This window comes from Ostrinia furnacalis, unplaced genomic scaffold, assembly GCF_004193835.3.
Source record: "Ostrinia furnacalis isolate ACB-3 unplaced genomic scaffold, ASM419383v2 OfSCF7416, whole genome shotgun sequence".
NCBI lineage: Eukaryota > Metazoa > Arthropoda > Insecta > Lepidoptera > Crambidae > Ostrinia > Ostrinia furnacalis.
In genome coordinates, this window is record NW_021137655.1 from 1 (window position 1) to 22096 (window position 22096).

At 40.0% G+C, this 22096-nt stretch overlaps 1 protein-coding gene across 1 annotated transcript in view; it reads left to right on the plus strand.

Annotated features, from left to right (window-relative positions):
• Positions 1-2470: 2470 nt before the first annotated feature.
• LOC114364448 (uncharacterized) overlaps positions 2471-22096 on the plus strand; it is a 31722-nt gene continuing 12096 nt past the window's right edge. The window contains exons 1-13 of the mRNA XM_028320618.1: positions 2471-2606; positions 13042-13224; positions 13728-13778; positions 13920-13979; positions 14326-14370; positions 14451-14522; positions 14685-14741; positions 18446-19057; positions 19546-19783; positions 19897-19993; positions 20640-20760; positions 21277-21424; positions 21833-21954. Of these exons, the coding sequence (XP_028176419.1) occupies positions 2555-2606; positions 13042-13224; positions 13728-13778; positions 13920-13979; positions 14326-14370; positions 14451-14522; positions 14685-14741; positions 18446-19057; positions 19546-19783; positions 19897-19993; positions 20640-20760; positions 21277-21424; positions 21833-21954 (1858 nt within the window). The 5' untranslated portion in view covers positions 2471-2554. The remainder of the gene's footprint in view (positions 2607-13041; positions 13225-13727; positions 13779-13919; positions 13980-14325; positions 14371-14450; positions 14523-14684; positions 14742-18445; positions 19058-19545; positions 19784-19896; positions 19994-20639; positions 20761-21276; positions 21425-21832; positions 21955-22096) is intronic.

Here is a 22096-nt window from a genome sequence, read left to right on the forward strand (position 1 = left end):
AAAAGGATGGTACGGCCGTGCTCGACTTGGTGGGGGCACTACCGTGCCCCCAGATTTACAAAAATGTTACTTAAGTGGGTTGTCCATATTTTAGAATTTCAACAATGATTAAAATATTCTTCTAAACTATAAAAACATTTCATTATTAGCCAATCTTTAAGAGTTTTTACTATGGGCCTCATAAGAAGGCCAAGGTCACCCAAGGCGATGGAGCGAGCTATGCTCGGAATTTCCCTGCGTGATCGAATTTGAAATGAGGAGAACCAAGGACCGACGATCTGGTAAAGGTCGCGAGAAGAACCTGGATGCGGGCAGCGCAGGACCGTTCATTATGGAAAGCCTTGGAGGAGGCCATTGTCCAGCAGTGGACGTCATTTGGCTGAAACGAAGATAGTTAATCATTATTGCTAAGTAGGCGTAAAACAGCTTATATACTCGTATTATTAGTTTGACCTAATTTTACATTCACGCATGTAAAATGACTTCAGTTTAAATAAATTAGTGTATGAGCAGCGCTCAAACGGGTCGACTATATTATTTAGCGCTCTTCAGAGTAACCCTCATCAGCATAGCTGCAACATCTTACAGTAAAAGTAGGTATTTTAAGGCTGACTTGCACCATCTTACTTTGACTTTAACAAACGTCAAAAATCTGTCAAATTCCATACAAAAAACACCGGTAATCGTTAAAGTTACGGTCAAAGATAGGTGGTGCAACTCAGCCTAAGTATGGCGGTACCTTGAATTTACAATAACATCCCCTTGACATTTAGCAAAATTGAATTAAATTAATTTAAAATTGAGGTTAAGAATTTATTGTAATTGAAAAATGTTATTATAATATTAATGTTATTATGACAGAAATATATTCTGTTTGAAATCAGGGAAAGTGGTAATTTGGACCATTTTTGTAAGGTTCCGCCGTAGTCCTGACAAGGAAAGGACCCTTAGACTGAGTTGCACCACCTAACTTTGACCGTAACTGTAACGATAACCGGTGGTTTTTTGTATGGAGTTTGACAGATTTTTGACGTTTGTTAAAGTCAAAGTAAGATGGTGCAACCCAGCCTTATACTCGTGTTTCTACATGTATAATGGTGATGATTTTTTTCATCTTCTACCCCATCGTGTGGGGTATCGTTGGATAGGTCATTTAAAATGATTTAGGGCTGACTATTTTTCGATTTAGGGATCCGTTTGCAAAATATTAAAATTAAAAGTGTTTGCACGTTAACCTCNCCCCCCCTCTAAAAGAAAGTCTTTCAAATCTTATCTTATTAATGTTATAAATGCGAAAGTTTGTGTTCAACAAACAAGCAAAAACTGCTGAACGGATTTTGATAACAGAATAACATTATACACGGATATATGACAAACCAATTTTACGCGGGTCCAGCCGCAGGCAAAAGCTAGTGTAATAATGTTCGGGCGGGAGGCAGTGGTTGTAAGACACTGCTCCCGTGCCTGGGATATTATGCGGTCAGGAAGGAAACTAGCCTAATTTGCACTTGGCCGCGTGGGCGCAGCTGGCAGCCCAACGAGCACGCGCGACCTTCGCGAGCCACTGCAGTCGGTTCAGGGGTGACAACTTGGCGAGCCAGGCGCAGCACTCCGCGGAGCGACGGCAGACCTCTGGCCTCGCCCCAACGACGCGTCGCATCGCTAAACTTATTAAGCTGTCAAAGGTCAAGCCGGTGCCAGGTCATAGGTTGGTCAATCAAGTTTAGTTTTAGCTTTTTCACATTATCAGATTGACAAAGGATTACTAAAGTGTCTGGTTTTATCATAATCAAGGCGAAACTAGTCAAATGGTATTAGTACCAGAATTCACTCAAGGAGTAATTATATTATCCAAAGTATTAAACGATAATTCAAGTTTTCTTTTCTACCTTTAACGTGCTTTAACTACCTTGGTACTATTAAATCTATTACTTATTATGTGCTTTAACTCTGATTATATTAGTTAAACATGTTTATCGGCAGTTTTCAACCGACTTCAAAAAAGGAGGAGGTTCTCAATTCGACCCGTATGTTTTTTTTTTTTTTTTTTTTTAAGTATCAATCATGGTATACCTACATAAATATTAATAATTCGTCCTAATAAATAAGTAGGTAATTAGTAATTATTTTTCTACGTTTTAGTGTAGGTTTTTTGGAGTCGGTTTTTTTTTTTTTATATGGAATAAATATTCCGGTATCTTGCTTTCGCAGTCGCAACATATCTGTACAAGGCTACCTGTGCGCGCGGACCGTAGAGCGAACGCGAGCAACGTGCTAAGCAACGTGCTATGCGTATGCGCATACCGCGCACCATCACATTTGTTGTTGTATGTACCTCGGCATTTGAAGAGGGAACTCCACGATAGTTGAATTAATCAGCGAATTCTCGACCGTTTGACACTGTCATAAAAGGCAGCGAGAGGTCAAGGTTGACGGGTGGGAGGCGGATCTCGTAAGAAATGAAGACGATCTCATACTTAGAAGATTTTGGGGCTTTGGCCAGCGCGAACGTAACAGCGCCAGTGACAGTGACAGTGCCGCAGAGCCCAGCAACATGCGCGCGAGCCGCCTCAGCGCGGCGCTGGTCGCCGTCCTTCTCGTCGGCGGTGAGTAGGGCCTCGTGCCCGGCTTCATTGCTCCAGCTGATGGTTCAGCAAAGGTTCTTGGTAGACCCTGAAGGAGACTTTACATGTCTCATAATCTTTTGCGCTTCGAGACCAACATTTGGCAAAGAAGCGCTGCAACAAACACAGTCACTATTGTTTGCCGATTAAAGAAAGACTACAAGTCAGTTACAACCCCTGGATGGTGCTTAGTACCACCATTGTTAATCATTAATTTTCTATGCTCGAGGGCTGCATAGTAAAATTTACTAACTAAAGTAACTAAAGGCCAACTAGCAGCGATACAAAAGGTCGATTCGACTGTCGAATTAACAATCTATTCTCTTCCCATCTTGTGTATTTGTCGTAATGTCTCGTTCTCCCGCCAAAATATGTCAAAGTTAGACGGGTTCGTCAACATTCGGACATCCATTTTAGTATACACTAGCGGCCGCCCGCCGTACGTATGGATCCCGTTTTACCCCCTTCATCTATCTTACGCGGTTTAGATTTTTACACGCTAACTGCTAGGCTGCACACGCGACGGGGGCTTAAAAAATGGAGTAACTTCTCCCGTTTTCCCATAATTTCCCTTCACTACCCTGCTCCTAAGTATACTATAACCTGCCCAGGAGTATGAAGAATAATTGTACCAAGTTTCGTTAAAATCCGTCGAGCAGTTTTTGTTTCTATAAGGAACAACAGACACAAAAATTTTACTGACTGCTAATTATAACATTTTAAAACTAACCCCAAAAGCTTGCGCAGCCCGAGACTTGCTCTTGAACCTTTATGGCCCTTTGGTTTTTTGTTCGATTAGTTTTTAATTTGTAACTTTTAAATATCGGTTTTGGGAAAACAATAGGTAAACATTAAACACATAAACGACAAATTGTTTAAAAATCGAAATTAAACTTTCATATCGCATGAACCGTGATAGCTAGACAGTTCAAAATTTCGGTATCTTAGTAAACTGAAAGCTTAGTTACAACAGGATATTGCAAAATTCCCACGGGTACGGGAATTAGCGTGAAAATCCTTTTGTATGAAAAATCTAAACCGCTTAAGTTAGACGCTTGAAATTTGGCATGCAGGTATATTAGTAAACTTAAAGCTTACTTATAACAGGATATTGCAAAATTCCCACGGGAACGGGAATTAGCGTGAAAATCCTTTTGTATGAAAAATCTAAACCGCTTAAGTTAGACGCCTGAAATTTGGCATGCAGGTATAGTAAACTTAAAGCTTAGTTACAACAGGATATTGCAAAATTCCCATGGGAACGGGAGTTAGCGGGATAATCCTTTTGTATGAAAATCTAAACCGCTTAAGTTAGACGCTTGAAATTTGACATGCAGGTATCTTATTAAACTTAAAGCTTAGTTACAATACAACAGGATATTGCAAAATTCCCACAGGAACGGGAGTTAGCGGGAAAAAACATTTGTATGAAAAAACCGCGTAAGATAGATGAAGGGGGTAAAACCGGATCCACGCGTACGAAGTCGCGGGCGGCCGCTAGTTACACATAAATTATTACATGACCCCTGATTTAGTGTGACTTTAGTTAGGCTCTAGGTATAGCTTAGACTTCCGTTTCCGCGGTCTATATCGCAACACGCCTGTGGTTTGTCTCGCGTTCTTTAATGATGGCTCATAAATGTGCATTAAGAAAGCATGTCTACTGTACTTATTACACAGCTCATTTGCGGTCAGTGGACTTCACGACTCACATAAAAATCTATTTTACGAAATTATCAATAAAGAAAAATCTAAATATTCTTAGACATTTTACTCTAGTCCCAAACTAAGCAAAGCTGACCTACTTATTATGGGTACTAGACAATGGATAAAACATTACTTTTTAGGGTTCCGTAGCCAAATGGCAAAAAACGGAACCCTTACAGATTCGTCATGTCTGTCTGTCCGTCTGTCCGTTCGTATGTCACAGCCATTTTTTTCCGAAACTATAAGAGCTATACTGTTGAAACTTGGTAGGTAGATGTATTCTGTGAACCGCATTAAGATTTTGATGTAAAAATAAAAAAATAATAATAAATATTGGAGGCTCCCTAGTCCCCATACTTAGAACTGAAACTCAAACATTTTTTTTTTCATCAAACACATAGGTATGTGTGGGGGGTATCTATGGATAGGTCTTCAAAAATGATATTGAGGTTTCTAAAATTTTTTTTTATTGGTTGCATTTTTTTATTTCCTACTCGAAGATGCTTGGTCCGATTTGATAAAATATTTTGTTTTGTTTAAAAGTTACGGTCTTGTTTTATCGGAATTTCGAAAATAGGTACGACGTATTCCTACGACAATATCTTCAAGAATTGGGAACTGACTCTTCGTTTGTGATTGAAATATCGCGAGATTGTTTCCTTGTAATTTAGTTGATCAAAATCAAGATCAAGATCGACTAAACTGTGCATTTAATTTACATACTTGTCTACTTCACGTGATCTTTTTCGAGTTGAGTTTAAATTATTTAATAATTTGATATTTTTACTAGTTTATGTTTAATAACACACATTCTTCACATTTTTAGAGTAAGCTTATCATGCACTCTCTATAGTTGAACATTTGACCAGATGGCCGAAAAGTTGAAGTCGTCGATGATTGCAATATTTTTAGGTCAAAGTTGAGTAACCATAAAAACCTTTGATAAATAAAATTATGAAATGTTATTTGGTGTTGTAACATTACTAATGGTTCCATAACAAGCACAACATACCATATACACTGATGGCCAAAATTTGTGGAATATTCCTAAGTACCTACTTGAGTGGACCTTCCAAACACAGGAATTTTTTGCTTAAATTGAGGTTCTTATCTCCTTACTAGCGGCCGCCCGCGACTTCGTACGCGTGGATCCCGTTTTACCCCCTTCATCTATCTTACGCGGTTTAGATTTTTTCATACAAATGTTTTTTCCCGCTAACTCCTTTCTTAGTGCACCTCTACGGTACCTAAGCTACGTCCCTTCCAAATTTCAAGTGCCTACGTTTAGCCGTTTAGGCTGTGCGTTGATATGTCACTAAGTCAGTCAGCTTATCCTTTTATATATTTAGATTAACTAAAGAAACCTTGTAAAAGAAATAAAATTATTTAATGATTTATTTATTACAAGCTTTGCTTAGTTTAGTAAAAAAAGTAAAACCCTCAGGGGGCCTTAGGTTATTTGGTCTTTACTAATGGAAGGACGACAATATATTTATTTTTGAACAAAACTAATTTACAAGAAGCATAAGGGTTTGGCATAAAATGTAACAGTCAACACTCAATATTAAGTACCTACCTACTGAACTAACTAATAATTTCGTACTTACCCATTTTCGATCCGATAATTTACCAGTGAGTGTAGAGGTGTAGGTAGAGCGACGCGTGGAATGCGTGGAGTGAGGCAGGGCCAGGCCAGCGGCCAGCGGTGACGCGCGCAACAGTCTCATACATAGCGACCGCCACTTTTTAGAGTTCCGTAGTCCTGACAAGGAACCTTTATAGTTTCGTCATGTCTTTTTACACTTTTTTTCGATTTAAGGATCCGTTTGCAAAATATTAAAAAAGTTTAAAGTGCCAATTTTTGTTCGAGTAGGGCGTCCCCCCCTCTAAAAACTAAACTGTTGGCTTGAAAAATCTGGAAAAATTCATAATTAGTGCTTTTTATAAACTTTCAAGGAAAACTATAACGGTTAACAGTTAGTTTAAGGTTTAACATTTTAAAAACTTTCATATCTGGTCTGGTATAAAAATTCCTTAGAAGAAAATAAGTGACTTAGATGAAGTAATTGCTTGCTTCTGAAATATATATATATTGTGTTAACGACGGACAACTACGGAACCCTAGACTGCGCGTGGCACGGTCGACACGCACTTGGCTATTTTTTTTAATAAGTTTCGAGGATACAGAATGTGTATTATTCTATGTAACATACAAATTGCAAGGACTCTGTAAATGTAATCTGTAAATACATAAAATATGGGTAAAAGCAACCGACTTACTATTGATCTATCTGGATCTATCAGTCAATAACACAAAGCTCAAACTACACTTGCGAGCAAAAGTATGGAATCACTTACATGAAGTTGTTTCCACGCGATCTTGTGTACTAACCAATTTGTTATTAACAAAAAAAATAGCACCATTTTAAAGATTAAACTTTTAACTTTAAATTGATACCAAATTCATTTAAATCACACCAGTATTTAAAAAGATATCCCGGCTGATGAGAAAAAGTAAGGAAAAAGGCATGTATCAACTGTTTGATACGTCGCGAGTTGCGGCCTATTTACCCCCCATAAAAGCAAGTGTTTTCGGATTTTTGCTTTCACATGTTGATCCATACACATCTCCGCTTCTTTTGACACTTTATCTGAGATTCTACACCTTCAGAAGCAGCATAAATCGTTGCACTATTGCAAGAAGGGCTCAGCCAGCGGGCTGTCGCACGTCAGCTCCACATAAGCCAGTCCTGGGTTTCGAAAGTTTTAAGACGCTTTCGGGATACCGGTGGCTTTATCCCGAGACCAAGTTCTGAACATTGCCGGTGCACATCGCAGAGGGAAAACCGTTTTTTCATGTCAACTTCTCTACGAAATCGTCATTTGACTGGTATCAACGTCCAGCAAGAGCTCAGAAATGTTCGTAGGATAGCTGTTAGCAAGTGGACAGTTCGTCTAAGATATAAACAATAGAATTTGACTCCAAAAAGGCCTGCCACAGGCTTGAAACTGACGGCAGGTCACCGATAAGCACGGTTTCAATTTGCTCCAACACATCTCGATGGGAAGTCGAGCAAGCCACCCCTATAAGCCAATGTTTTAGCGAACCAGCACTGCACAAATCGCTCCCCAGGCCGTCTATAGACCCGACCTCTTCGACTGCTGCACTGCAAAACAGTCTGCATTCATCGGAGAACAAAACTCGCCTCCATTACTCGCCTTCCGAGTGCGAGCTAATTGAAAGCGTGCTTGTCGGTGACCTGCCGTCAGTTTCCAGCCTGTGGCAGGCCTATTTGGAGTCAAATTTTATTGCTCATATCTTAGACGAACTGTCCACTCGCTAACAGCTATCCTACGAACATTTCTGAGCTCTTGCTGGACGTCGATACCAGTCAAATGACGATTTCATAGAGAGGTTGACATGAAAAAACGGTCATCCCTCTGCGATGTGCACCGGTGCTGTTGAGAACTTGGTCTCGGGATAAAGCCACCGGTATCCCGAAAGCGTCTTAAAACTTTCGAAACCCAAGACTGGCTTATGTGGAGCTGACGTGCGACAGCCCGCTGGCTGAGCCCTTCTTGCAATAGTGCAACGATTTATGCTGCTTCTGAAGGTGTAGAATCTCAGATAAAGTGTCAAAAGAAGCGGAGATGTGTATGGATCAACATGTGAAAGCAAAAATCCGAAAACACTTGCTTTTATGGGGGGTAAATAGGCCGCAACTCGCGACGTATCAAACAGTTGATACATGCCTTTTTCCTTACTTTTTCACATCAGCCGGGATATCTTTTTAAATACTGGTGTGATTTAAATGAATTTGGTATCAATTTAAAGTTAAAAGTTTAATCTTTAAAATGGTGCTACTTTTTTTGTTACTAACAAATTGGTTAGTACACAAGATCGCGTGGAAACAACTTCATGTAAGTGATTCCATACTTTTGCTCGCGAGGTACTTCCTCTACATATTTGTATCATTTTGTATGTTTTGTTGGGGACCGGCGTAGGTAACACAATACACAACAAGGATTACTTGAACTTATCTAGTGAATGCGAATGTTTCATTAATTGCCTATATAGATTGGTTGCGCCAGATTCCTGGGGTCAACTCTAACAACATCAAAATGGTTACGATGGGTAATTAAGGAAAAACTAAAATGTCAGTCAATACATATCTAAAAATCAAAAGCTATTAGACTCGTGAACTGCGCAATGAACTTGCTAATTGCCTTGTGTAAGGTGCAGGATAAACACAGCGTTTCATAATTATTATGACTTTTAGATCTACACTTAATATTTCACTTATACACCTATAATTAAATATGGATAGAAGCACATAATTAAACATTATGAGTTATTTTTTTTCCTTGCATTTAACATTGAAGACAAAGAGCAACTTAAGTAACCTATTCTAATGTTATAAGAAGTAAGACTTCATAAAAAATCATCCCCACTTTACATAAAAGTGAGTATAAAGGGAGCCGACCATAAAGGAGAGTAGACCATAAAGGGGAGCTACACTAAAAAAAAATTTTTTTTAATTATTTTATTCTACCGTTTTGTCGGCGTGATTAATATACATACCTCCACAAAATTACAGCTCTCTAGTGCCAATAGTTTCCAAGCTAAACCTCGGACGGACAGACATAACTCATAAAAAAACTCATAAAACTCATTTATTTTCAACCGACTTCAAAAAAGGAGGAGGTTCTCAATTCGACCCGTATGTTTTTGCAAATAGGCTTTTAAAAAGCACTTTTACACGTTCCAATATTAACGAACTAACGAAACTATAAGGGTTCCTTGTCAGGACTACGGAACCCTAAAAATGATAAATAGCTTTGGCCACTAAACGTCATAAAAGCCGCTTGGTTTAATTAATAGGCAAAAAATGTTGTTTCTTTTCGTACCCTAGTTAACATTTTGTTATACATAGTAGAAGATCCGAAATCCGAAATATACCTGCACCCATCTGTCCATCTGTTTATTCAATGAAAAGATAAATAATAAATCAATTTTAGTAAGACCCGTTTATACTAAGCAGGTAAAATAATTTTCTATCTCTATTCACTAATAGTGTGTCCAGGATTTTTGGCAACCCATTCGCGACATATTTTGAACATGTTGAAATTGATTTATATCATTGAATAAACAGGAGGGTTGCAGATCGCTTCTAGTTCGGATCTTAGACCATACAGAATTTATGGAAATGATTGCGATTCAAGATTTTTAGTCACATTTTGTAATAGTGTGACTTTGACCTTTCTGTTCTAGTCCACTTGACATTAGATTGAGAGCTATAAAAATAACTAAAATATGTCATAGTCCATGGTCACTGCTCAATATGTAATCTCAGGTATAACTTATTGACCAACTTCTCACGCGTCCCGGACACGAGACGCTTGAGATTGGTGCTTAACACGCAATTAGGCACGTGTGAGTATACCTAATACCACAAATACCAAGGGGCCTCGTGTGCTCCACACGGCTGGCTATCGCGGGGAACAGGCGCGTCTTAATCACCTGCTCTGCAATAACTGGGACATTACTTTCACTTACCAAACAATATCGATTATAACGGGTGTTTTTAGGGTTCCGTACCTCATAAGGAAAAAACGGAACCCTTATAGGATCACTTTGTTGTCCGTCCGTCCGTCTGTCAAGACCCTTTATCTCAAGAACGCGTGAACGTATCAAGCTGAAATTCACATGAAATACTCAGGTCTATTGTCCCTTTAAGCTGTGAAAATATCAAACTTCTAAGCCAAGCCAATCAAAAGATACAGCCGATTATGTCGATATTTTCAACAAATTTTCGACACTCGCAAAGGAATCAAAACCTACAGGATACTTCCCGTAAACTCAGAATCTTGAAATTTGGCATAAAGCATTGTCATATAATGCAAATATAGGAAAAATTGCGAAAATTTCATTTTTTTAGTTATATAATATAATAAAAATATTTTAATAAAATGAAACTTACTACCTTATTTCTCACGAACGAATAAAGGTATCAAATTGAAATTTATACCAAATACCTAGATCTATTGTCCCTTTAAGAAGTAAAAAAATCAAACTTCTAAGTTAACGCGATCAAAAGATACAGCAGTTTATACCGACACCTTAGACGAATTTCCGTCACACGCTAGGGAATCAAAACCTACAAGGTACTTCCTGTGAACTCAGAATCTTGAAATTCGGCACGAAGCAACGTTATATAGTACAGATAAAGGAAAAATTGCGAAANCTTCCTGTGAACTCAGAATCTTGAAATTCGGCACGAAGCAACGTTATATAGTACACATAAAGGAAAAATTGCGAAAATGATAAATTTGAAGTTATATAAAATTTAAAATATTATTTTTGCTTACATGACATAAAATATTTTTTTAATAATTATAAACTTACTACCTACCCTTTTTCACATGAACGCGTAGAGATATTAAAGTTGAAATTCATATCAAACACTTCTTAAATCTAATTGCCTCTAAACTGTGAGAAATTCTAAATCAACGCAAAAATTCAAAACGCTGAGGTAGGTACCTACCTATAATGCAAATATAGGAAAAATAAATAAATAAAAAATAATCATACCGCATATTTTGAAATTCGCCACTACTCGCAACGGAATCAAGTAAGTGATTTGATTTAATACGTCATAAATTGTAAACCGCTACGTTTGTACGGCGGAACCCTCGGTGTGCGAGCCCGACTCGCACTTGGCCGGTTTTTTTATAGAGGTATCTATACAACTTTAAATTGGTTACACTGTTTCTAGTGATAGTTATTTTGATAGTTGGTGGTACATTTGTGGACAGTAGGTTTTGGCATTTCATAATTAAATAGAATTACCTACTTCAGAACAAACGCTTGCAAATTGTGTAAAAATGTATTTTAAAAATCATGGTTCATTTTTCCATACAAACGTCCATATTACGGTCGACGTAATTTTCATAACTTTCATTCCTCAGATGAATGATATTAATGTGGCAGAGCTATGGTTTCAACAAGGTGCTGTTACCATCCAACCAGCACGCGACACATTCAATTTATTATAATTAGCGCATAATTTCACTTGATGGATCTTTGATTTTGTCTCCACAATCGGGTGATCTCACACCTATGGATTATTTTCTCTGGGGATATGTGAAGTCCACTACTGCGCAGATCTCTATCCATATCTGTGGCGCAGATAAACTACGGAATTCACTGCCAACATTCGTCGCGTTATTGCCAATGTATGGCCCCAGTTGCCCGAAAAAGAAATTGAAAATTGGACATCTCGATTACGCTACATTTGAGCCAATGTGGCACCCTTAGGCTTGAAATCATTTTGAAGCATTAAATGCCATAAGAACATCTTTTAAACAAGACCAATACCATATGAATAAAATATATTTTTACATATTTTATTTCATTTTGAAGTTGTATACCTCTAAAAAAACACCCTATACAAAGATTTTATTATTCATCAAGACAAAAGATCATGAATATAATGAACCAACTTTTGCCCGCGGCCGCGGTATCACCCGCGTGAAATTTAGTGTCACAGATCGGCATAAATTATAGGTTACTAACTTTTGCCCGCGGCTTCACCCGCGTGAAATTTAGTTTGTCACAGATCATCATAAATTATAGCCTATATGTTAAAATAATCTGGGTTATCTATACTTATAATAAATCTGTAGAGAGGTCAATTCTGTACATGAAATATATTTTCAAAATAACTATCAGGGGGTGATTAGTGATCGACACTGATGCCAAAAATGCAATCAGTAAAATTTTTGTCTGTCTGTCTGTCTGTCTGTCTGTCTGTCTGTCTGTCTGTCTGTATGTTCCTTATAGAAACAAAAACTACTAGACGGATTTTAACGAAACTTGGTACAATTATTCTTCATACTCCTGGGCAGGTTATAGTATACTTAGGAATTCCCACGGGAACGGGAATTAGCGGGAAAATCCTTTTGTTTGATAAATCTAAACCGCTTAAATTAGACGATTGAAATTTGGCATGCAGGTACCTTAGTAAACTTAAAGCTTAGTTACAACAGGATATTGGAAAATTCCCACGGGAACGGGAGTTAGCGGGAAAAAACATTTGTATGAAAAAATCTAAACCGCGTAAGATAGATGAAAGGGGTAAAACAGGATCCACGCGTACGAAGTCGCGGGCGGCCGCTAGTAAACAATAATACTGTAAAGTTTCAACAAAATCCGTTCAGTAGGTAGTTTTTGCGTGAAAGAAACATCCAGTAAAGGTTCTGAACAGTGGTACGGTCAACGAGAAGCGATACCAAATGTAAACAATGGTCATTTGGAATAGTAGGGGTGGGTTGCACCACCTATCTTTGACGGTAACTATGACGATAACCGGTGCTTTTTGTATGGAATTTGACAGATTTTTGACGTTTGTCAAAGTTAAAGTAAGATGGTGCAACAACCCAGCCTAAGGGTTTGACTTGACATATTTTGGCGGGAGAACGAGACATTACGACAAATACTCAAGATGGGAAGAGACAGAATAGATTATCAGTTCGACAGTCGAATCGACCTTTTGTATAGTTGGCCGTACTTTATGTACGTATTTTAATTAATAATGATATTCAGGTATTGTAAAAAGGAAAAACATTTTTATAAACAAACTTATGTATGCTCTAAAAGGAATAAAATAAAATAATTCGATCAACAAGACCTTTTAATGTTATTTTCCAGCCATCCAATCGGAACTCCCTAAAGAATCAGCAAGCAAAAAACGAATTGCTCGAAAAGTGCTGGTGAAGCGCACCTTAGTGCCGAAGAGTGCGCGCTCCCTCGCGGCCGGCGCCGGCAGCCCCGACCCGCTGGCCGACGCGCGCCCCGACCCGGACAGCGCCCGCCACATGCGCAGTGCAGCTGGTATGTCCATAAAAACTATTTTATGACTTTGCACGCGCGATTTTTTTCGGACACAGAAAGTCAGTATCGCTTACTGTTTTCGTAATGACCGACCTGAGAAACCATACAAACCTGAAACACGTAGGTATTTCCAAATTCCCTACGCGGGGAAATCAAAATCAAAATTAAAATCCAAACTTTTGCATTTATAATATTAGTAACTAGGAGGTAGGATAATATTAGTAGGATTATCCCTTAGAGGTTAAATTTTAAAAATTCTTCCCTAATATAAGACACATTAGAAGAGGAATACCTACGTGTTTGGAGTTTCTTTTATAGCTTGGCTTATGAAATCTACAATATAATACAATACATACACGTATGACGACGATCAATGGTGGGACCTGACGGTGGCGGCGGCTGGTGGCGGCCGCGTCACGGCCCGGCTACGCAGCTGTCGGCTGCAGGCGCTACCTACTCGTAAATACTCGTAACGTAATATTCGATCTATTTCATTGTTTCAGGTACACCTAGTAACGTTTTGGGCCCATTGAAAATTAAGTCTTTATTTTTCGGTAAGCGAAGAGTTTAACCTCGGATATTTTTTATTATTACACAATCATAATTTTATGCACGTAATCTGTTTAGTTTTTAGTCCTAGTTTATCACATAAGTATAACTAAAATCTACACTGAATAACTAATTCATGTTTTCAGAGCGTCTAGCACGGTCTGATTCGATCGAGCGGCAGAGATACGAATCTAATCAAATTGGAGGTAAAGTTAAATTCAAATTCAAATTGTGTTTATTGTGTTTAAGTTACGTACCTACGAGTATTTGAAATTGTACCTCAGCTCCACTCCAATGTAGGTCATAAATTAGTCAAGTGCGAGTGGGACATGATAGAACCATTTACAATATTCAAACAATAATTAACAGATTAAAAAAAACAATTGCGATTGTTTTCACAAAAATTCAGGCATTCCACGAACTCTACTTTCTGTGAGAATTTTCACTTTCCGCCTATTAGGTACCTACATAGGCGTACGGTTACGTAGGTACGATACGAGACAGTGAAATTTTCTTTGGCCGAATGTAAAATTTATTATTACATTGTTCCAGATACTAATCCTCAAGGACCACTGAAATTCACGAATTTTGTCATCGGTAAGTTTATCGTTGACGTTTTAAATTGTCTCAATTAATAATTTAGACTATGAAGTTGAATAAATGAATGTTGTTCGTAGCGCCGGTGAAGCTGCCCGCGCCCCCGCCGCCCCCGCCGTCCCCGCCGCCGCCCGCGCCCGGGCTCTCTCCAGGTACTCGACAATGACGACATTATTGACGATGAAAATGACGATGACCTATAAAAAAGGTCCATATCCTTGTCTCATAAAAGTAGCAAACACTTCTACTAGAGAAAAGAACTAGCCACTAGGTTGAGACGACGCGAATGTTTGAAGTGAATTTTATTGTTTCAGAATACCATCAACTTCTAATGAAGATCCAGGAAGTATTTCCTGGATTTAAGTCTGTTGGTAAGTAAAGATATTTTTTTGCAATTCATTCAAATCACAGTATATACAATGAGCTATACTGTGTTCAAATGTAAGGAAGGACACATTATTGAATGCCTAATACTATTAAATTAAGTTTTGTTTATTCTATATCTGGGGGCACGGCAGTGCCCCCACTAAGTCGAGCAAAAAAGCGGAACGGCCGTACCATCCTTTTTTCGAAGCAATTCAGGCCATTTTCGACCCCCTGTATCATCGTTGTGGATAAAACTAGAAGACTGAATTTTTAGTATCCATGCAGGCATTGTAAAGACACGGTATATTCCAGTTCATAAATATGTATATAGGTCCAGTTTTATAAATATTTAACTACTTACCTAAATAAATTGTAATATCATATAAAATTAAATATAAAGGCACACGGTAGTGCCCCCGCCAAGTCGAGTAACATTTTTCAATTTCGGTCCAGTTTTCAGCTCAAGAAGTAGAACCGGAAAAGAGAAAACGGAAGGCTACCTACAAAAATAAGAAAATTTCATAAGTCAGAGAGAGGACTTTAAGAAAATTCGTTGCTGGTTAGATAGGTATACATACAATAAGTAGAAGGTACCGAAAAGGAAAAAAGTAGAACTGTTTACAAAATACAAAAAGAAATGAGATCACATCAAAAACAATACTTGTCAAAAAAAACAAATCTCGCAACTCAGTTGTTCTACGGTAAAAAGTTGTGAGATCCATGTAATACCAAGTCCAGGCCAGGAAATCTTTGACGTTTTACATAAATTTATTGACTTGGCCATCGCACTAAATAATTTAATTTACACGTGTTTTCATGCGATGGCCAAGTCAATATATTTATGTAAAACGTTAAAGATTTCCTGGCCTGGACTTGGTATTACATGGATCTCACAACTTTTTACCGTAGAACAACTGAGTTGCGAGACTTGGTTTTTTTGACAAGTATTGTTTTTGATGGGATCTCATTTCTTTTTGTATTTTGTAAACAGTCATTCAAGAACAAAGTACTTGTCAAGACAAATCAAACGAGTCCAAACTCGATAGGGTTCCATCGTTTCGCTACTGAGTTCCAATGGCCACCTCCGACTCCATCATCAGATCAGATCCTGGATGTCATTCAAGACCACAGTACCTATTTGTCAAGACAAATCAAACGAGCCCAAATTCGATAGGGTTCCATCGTTTCGCTACTGAGTTCCAATGGCCACCTCCGGCTCCATCATCAGATCAGACCTTGGATGTCATTCAAGAACAAAGTACTTGTCAAGACAAATCAAACGAGTCCAAACTCGATAGGGTTTCAACGATTCTTCACTGAGTTCCTGTGGCCACCTTCCGGCTCCATCATCAGATCAGAACCTGGAAATCATTCAAGATCAGAGTACTTGTCGAGACAAATCAAACGAGCCCAAACTCGACAGGCTTTCATCGTTTCTTCACAGAGTTCCTATCTTGTCACCTTCCGGTTCCATCATCAGATCAGACCCTGGATGTCATTTAAGAACAAAGCACTTGTTAAGACAAATCAAAAGAGCCCAAACTCGATAGGGTTTCATCGTTTCGTTACTGAGTTCCTATGGCCACCTTCCGGTTCCATCATCAGACCAGCTCCATGACATCATTTTAGATTGAATCCGAATTAAACGTGTATAAAAAATTTCAGCTCAATCGGTTATCAACAAATGGGTCTAATTCAACCTGCAATTAAATACCCAAGACACACATACTCGTAGTGTGCTCGTAGTAACATTGAAAGTTTAATAAAAGCTTGTAAACAATATCAATTTAATAATAACAACTGCAAAGTAATCCAAAATAATGAAATTGGAAAATCTTGGAAAACTGTTTTTCAGTTTGCGTTTGTTTATAGCGTTAAGTAAATTAAATTTACGATTCCAGGGTGGTTAGAGAGCACGACAGGGATGATGTCGAAAGAAAGTATTAAAATTGAAATGAATTGTAAGGAAATGATGATTATATCAAGTTGATAACTTGAAGGAGTTAACAAACACAAATATGGCATGATAATTAAGGATGTGGTGTGAACTATGACACATTCCGAAACATTTGTGAATACATGTATCCAACGACATAATTATTGGATGTAAAGGCAAAAGCTTCTGGATTCAGCACTCCTGATAACACAAAATAGTATTTTGTGCTGTAGGGATCCCAAAATGGCTCGTCATCGTGTTAGTGACGCTTGCATAAAATTGTTATTAAAGGAGAACTCTTATCAACTGAATTGATGCTGATGTTCCTCATCACTCCACCCTCATGGGCACCGCTTGGCAAACCGTCGGGGGCGCGGGAGCCCACAGGAGCTCGCGGTGATGCGCGAGCGTTCCGCGCCAGCTGCTGTAGGTGGGTGGGTGATGAGGTATACAACACAGCAATGTTTACTAAATTACTAAACCTATTAACATAAGTTGAAATGGTAAAGTATTGTGAACTAACTTGACTAACATTATCATATTTCGAGAACGCCGTCAGGTTTTAGTGGGTAGACCTTGCCCTTCTGGCGGGGAGAGCCCCACAAAACCTGCCGAAGCTGGGCCCCCACGGCTGGTGGGTTTTATGCAGTTTAATGCATTTCCTGGACGTTAAACAAAAAAAAATAACTTGTCAAGTTGATTTTGGCACATTTTTTATGCTATTTCAAAAGTGGAATATTTGTAATACTTTTGCAACTTACTATTTTATTCCTTTTTAAAAATGGAATGTTTGTATTACTTTAATATTTTTTTGGCCTTTTAAAAAGAAGAATATTTGTACCCATCAAAAACAATACTTGTCAAAAAAACCGGCCAAGTGCGTGTCGGACTCACGCACAAAGGTCCTGAGATTAACTAAAAAGTGTAAAATAAAATTATAATAAAAATAAACTTTTTTAAAAACAAGCTTTTATTCTGAATTTTGAAAGCTTGTAGCGCAAACAGAGAAAAAGAGGAATAAATTTCATGCGCGATACAAGCTTTCGAAATTCAGAATAAAAGCTTGTTTTTAAAAAAGTTTATTTTTATTACAATTTTTTTTATTTTTGCATCAAAATCTTAATGCGGTTCACAGAATACATCTACTTACCAAGTTTCAACAGTATAGCTCTTATAGTTTCGGAAAAAAATGGCTGTGACATACGGACGGACGGACAGACAGACATGACGAATCTATAAGGGTTCCGTTTTTTGCCATTTGGCTACGGAACCCTAACAAGTCTCGCAACTCAGTTGTTCTACGGTAAAAAGTTGTGAGATCCATGTAATACCAAGTCCAAGCCAGGAAATCTTTAACGTTTTACATAAATTATTAACTTGGCCATCGCATGAAAACACGTGTAAATTAAATTATTTAGTGCGATGGCCAAGTCAATAATTTATGTAAAGTTAAAGATTTCCTGGCCTGGACTTGGTATTACATGGATCTCACAACTTTTTACCGTAGAACAACTGAGTTGCGAGACTTGGTTTTTTTGACAAGTATTGTTTTTGATGGGTTATTATGACCCCAAGCTACCCATCCTTATCGCTCGCGCGTAATTATGTTGCTGTCGCGCTCGCACACTCACTGCGGGCGCCCGTCGCACAGTCGCGACAGCAATATAATTGCGCGCGAGCGATAAGGATGGGTAGCTTGGGGTCATTGGACAAAATTCTACGTGCTCGCAGACCAGATTATAGTTAGTAATTAAAATGCTTATCAACTTACAGGAACTGATGGAAACATGTTGCCGATAATCATATTGCCCGTGCCGGTCTCAAGCAAGGAAGACCCCTACAGCTCGCGCCAGCAGCAGCTGAAGTACCTGCCCTCCTCGCCCGCGCCCCCCGCGCCCTACACGCCCCCCGCGCCCTTCACGCCCCGCCCGCCGCCGCCCCAACCACCCGCACCCACTTACGATCCACTCGTGCCACCACCTCCTTCATATTCGCAACAGCCGCACCTGTCGCCACAACCACTGTCGCCCACTTACTCACCACTGCCGCCACCTCCACCATTTTCACCCCGCTCGCACCCTCCACAACAGCCCCCCCTACAGCCCCAATTACCGGCACCCACGTATTCACCACTGCCGCCACCTCCACCATTTACACCCCGGTCGCAGCCTCCACAACAGCCCCAATCACCAGCACCCGCCTATCAGTCCCTGCCGCCACCGCCGCCGTTTTCCCCTCGCCCGCAGCCTCCGGCACAACCCCTGGCGCCCAGCTATCAGTCCCCACCACCAAACTTGTCCCGACCACACGTGCCCCCGCCGCCCCCCTTCCATCACCAGAACGCGGCACCGCAGCCTGAGCAAAATGATCCGACTCCGTTTACAAGTAAGTACATTTACCTAAGATTAAAACTAAAGATGTATATTTCTGCTGTTTAGTCTAGTTGTTCAGAACGGACTACGCCAAAAGGTCCCGGGTTCGATTCCCGATCGGGCAGAAATTGAATTAATGATGCATTATAATTTATGTGGCGGGTCTGGGTGTGTTACTATGTATAAAAAATATGTCTTTGGAAAAAAAGTATAATGTACCAGCACCCATAACACAAGCATATTAATTGCTTACTTTGGGGCTGTGTGAAATTGTCTAAAGATGTAACAATTTAATTATTTATTTATTTATTTCTTTTCTCACTCCAAAATAATATAACATAATATTTTACTTATTAATCTAACAGAACTATTAGTAGTAGTTTAAATGCAATACATACCTAATTACTTACTAATATTCTTTCTAAAAATATATTATTACCTATTCTCTTAATCGTTTTACAACGAGTTTACTTAAATAATGTCTGAATGATTGGTGTCCAGTGCCCCTGAAGACTCTTGTTGAGCACTTCCGCGCTCAGACACCCCAGCTGCCAGAGCAGCCCGCCATCGTGACCCGGCACCTGCGCGAGGCGCCGCCCGCGCCGCCCCGGCCCGCCGCCGCGCCGCTGCCGGGCGCGCCGCCCGCGCCGCCCGCGCCGCCGCGCTTCGAGCGCCCCTTGATGCTGCGCGGCAAGCTCACCGTCTACCGAGCCGGCTTCTCTGACAACTACGTTGTCTGGTACGTACTCGTAATGTTAAATCGTTTATTTTCTGCTTACCGTAATAATAACACTTATTGCTTCATAATTGAGTGCATTGTCAACCAAATGATTGTTGTAATGACGGCGTCAGGTGGGACCCGGCCAGCGGCTCCGCCACCACGCTGCTCAACCAGGGCGCGGCCGCCGCGCACCGCGTCGTGGACCGCGGCCAGGTCCTGAGGGTGACGGTATGTGTCCGTTCAATAACAACCGATAATATACTCTTAATTGTACTGAATAAATAAACTGATTTGGTATAACTTTGTATGTTGTTCAGCGTCAGTGTATTAGACTAGGTAAGTAGGTAGATGTAGGTAGCATAGCATTGATATGACGACTTATATCAATGACTAGCTGACCCGGCGAACTTTGTTCCGCCTTAATGGCAATAAATAAGCAGACTTTTTTTTTTACTTTCGAACGGGATAAAAAGTATCCTATGTCCTTCTCCTGGCTCTAAACTACCTCCCTGACAATTTTCAGCTAAATCGGTTCAGCCGTTCTTGAGTTATAAGTGGTGTAACTAACACGACTTTCTTATTCAACGTGTCCCAAAATTCAAGGATAAGCCGGCGCCGCAGGATGGACATAGTCATGACTACTTAAGGAAAAATAAGGAAAAAAATATATCTCAATTATTTTTCAAGTTACACAATAAATTACGAAATTCTTCGAATTAATACCACCATATAATTTACACCCCTTATGATATTTTACATTACCACGACTACCATTTTTCAAATATTTCTGTTTTTTTGTTTGTATCGGCAACTTAAGTAGTGCTGCTGTCCACCCCAACTCTATATAGATAGATTATTGATGCAATTTTAACAGACTTTAACCGACCGAAGTCAAGGAAGCGAGATTCGTCGATGCTTCGTGCGCCAGAGCAGCCTCTCCCCCGAAGACTTGCGTATGCCAGTTCTACCGGACACGAAGGACTTCTATTTTCATGGTAGGTATCTAGATCTATCAATTTATTACCTTTATTTGTGAAAAACTCACAAACTTTTGCGTTTATAAATATACTAGCTTTCCGCCCGCGGCTTCGCCCGCGTGGAATTTTGTCTGTCACAGAAAAACTTTATCGCGCGCGTCCCTGTTTCAAAAACCGGGATAAAAACTATCCTATGTTCTTTCCCGGGACTCAAACTATCTCTATGCCAAATTTCATCAAAATCGGTTGCGAGGTTTAAGCGGGAAAGCGTAACAGACAGACAGACAGACAGACAGACAGACAGACAGACAGACAGACAGACAGACAGACAGAGTTACTTTCGCATTTATAATATTAGTTGGGATTTAATCGACAAAACAACGGAAGAGGTTCTCAAGCCGACAGATAAACTTTTTACAGAGTCCGATTTTGATAATTATTTTTTTATTGAATAGGTTTATCGCTGGAGAGAAATCTCCCCCATTGTATTGTTAATTTAACTAGGTCGCGCATTGATTGTTTTCGATTCGTCAGGATATGTGCAGTACGGCGACAAGAAGGCGGAGAGCTGGAGGTTCGAGCTGCACGGGCAGGCCGGGCACTACGGCGCCGCGCCGCGCGAGGCGCTCACCTTCCGCCACGAGCTGCTGCTGCAGCGCGCCGCCGCGCCGCTGCCCCTCGAGTGAGCCCCAGCCTCTCAGGCCGCCAGGCCATGCTCTCCTACACAGCGCGCGTCATGCGTACGCCGCGCCACGATGTGTTCTCGTGACGTCGGCGTGTGGCATTTCAGACACGTTCAGTCGTCGATCGGACGTTTAGGCCTTTGCCACATTAGGCGGGAAAGCCGTCACCTATCTTCTGCAAAGCAAGTTATTGCATACGGAGCGACCGATCATCCGCGTAATGTGCTCATGTATAAGCAATTATTAGCGGAAGATCCGCGATATTTCCGTAATGTGTGGCCGTAGTACTCATCATGTTATCATCTTCATAATAAGTCATCATCGCGTCGTAAACCCCGTCCTATCTCATAAGAACCGTAATACGAATTTTACGACGTGGACATTTGACAGTGGTGTTCGGTGCGCAGGTACTCGGTGACGGTGGACAGCTCGCTGCTGGGGCCCGCCGCGGACTCGTACGTGCACCGCTACCTCGAGGCGCGCGAGGAGCAGCTCGACCACGCCACGAACATGACCATGAGCAGTTCAGGTAACTCCCTCAGTGACTCTTCAAAGCTTCAAAAATAATTCGTAACTCGTGGAAAGTCACGCTCATCGTGTTTTTGTATATCAGCAGTGGCGGATTAACGTATAAGCACTACAAGCACGTGCTTGGGGCCCCTGTTCTCCAG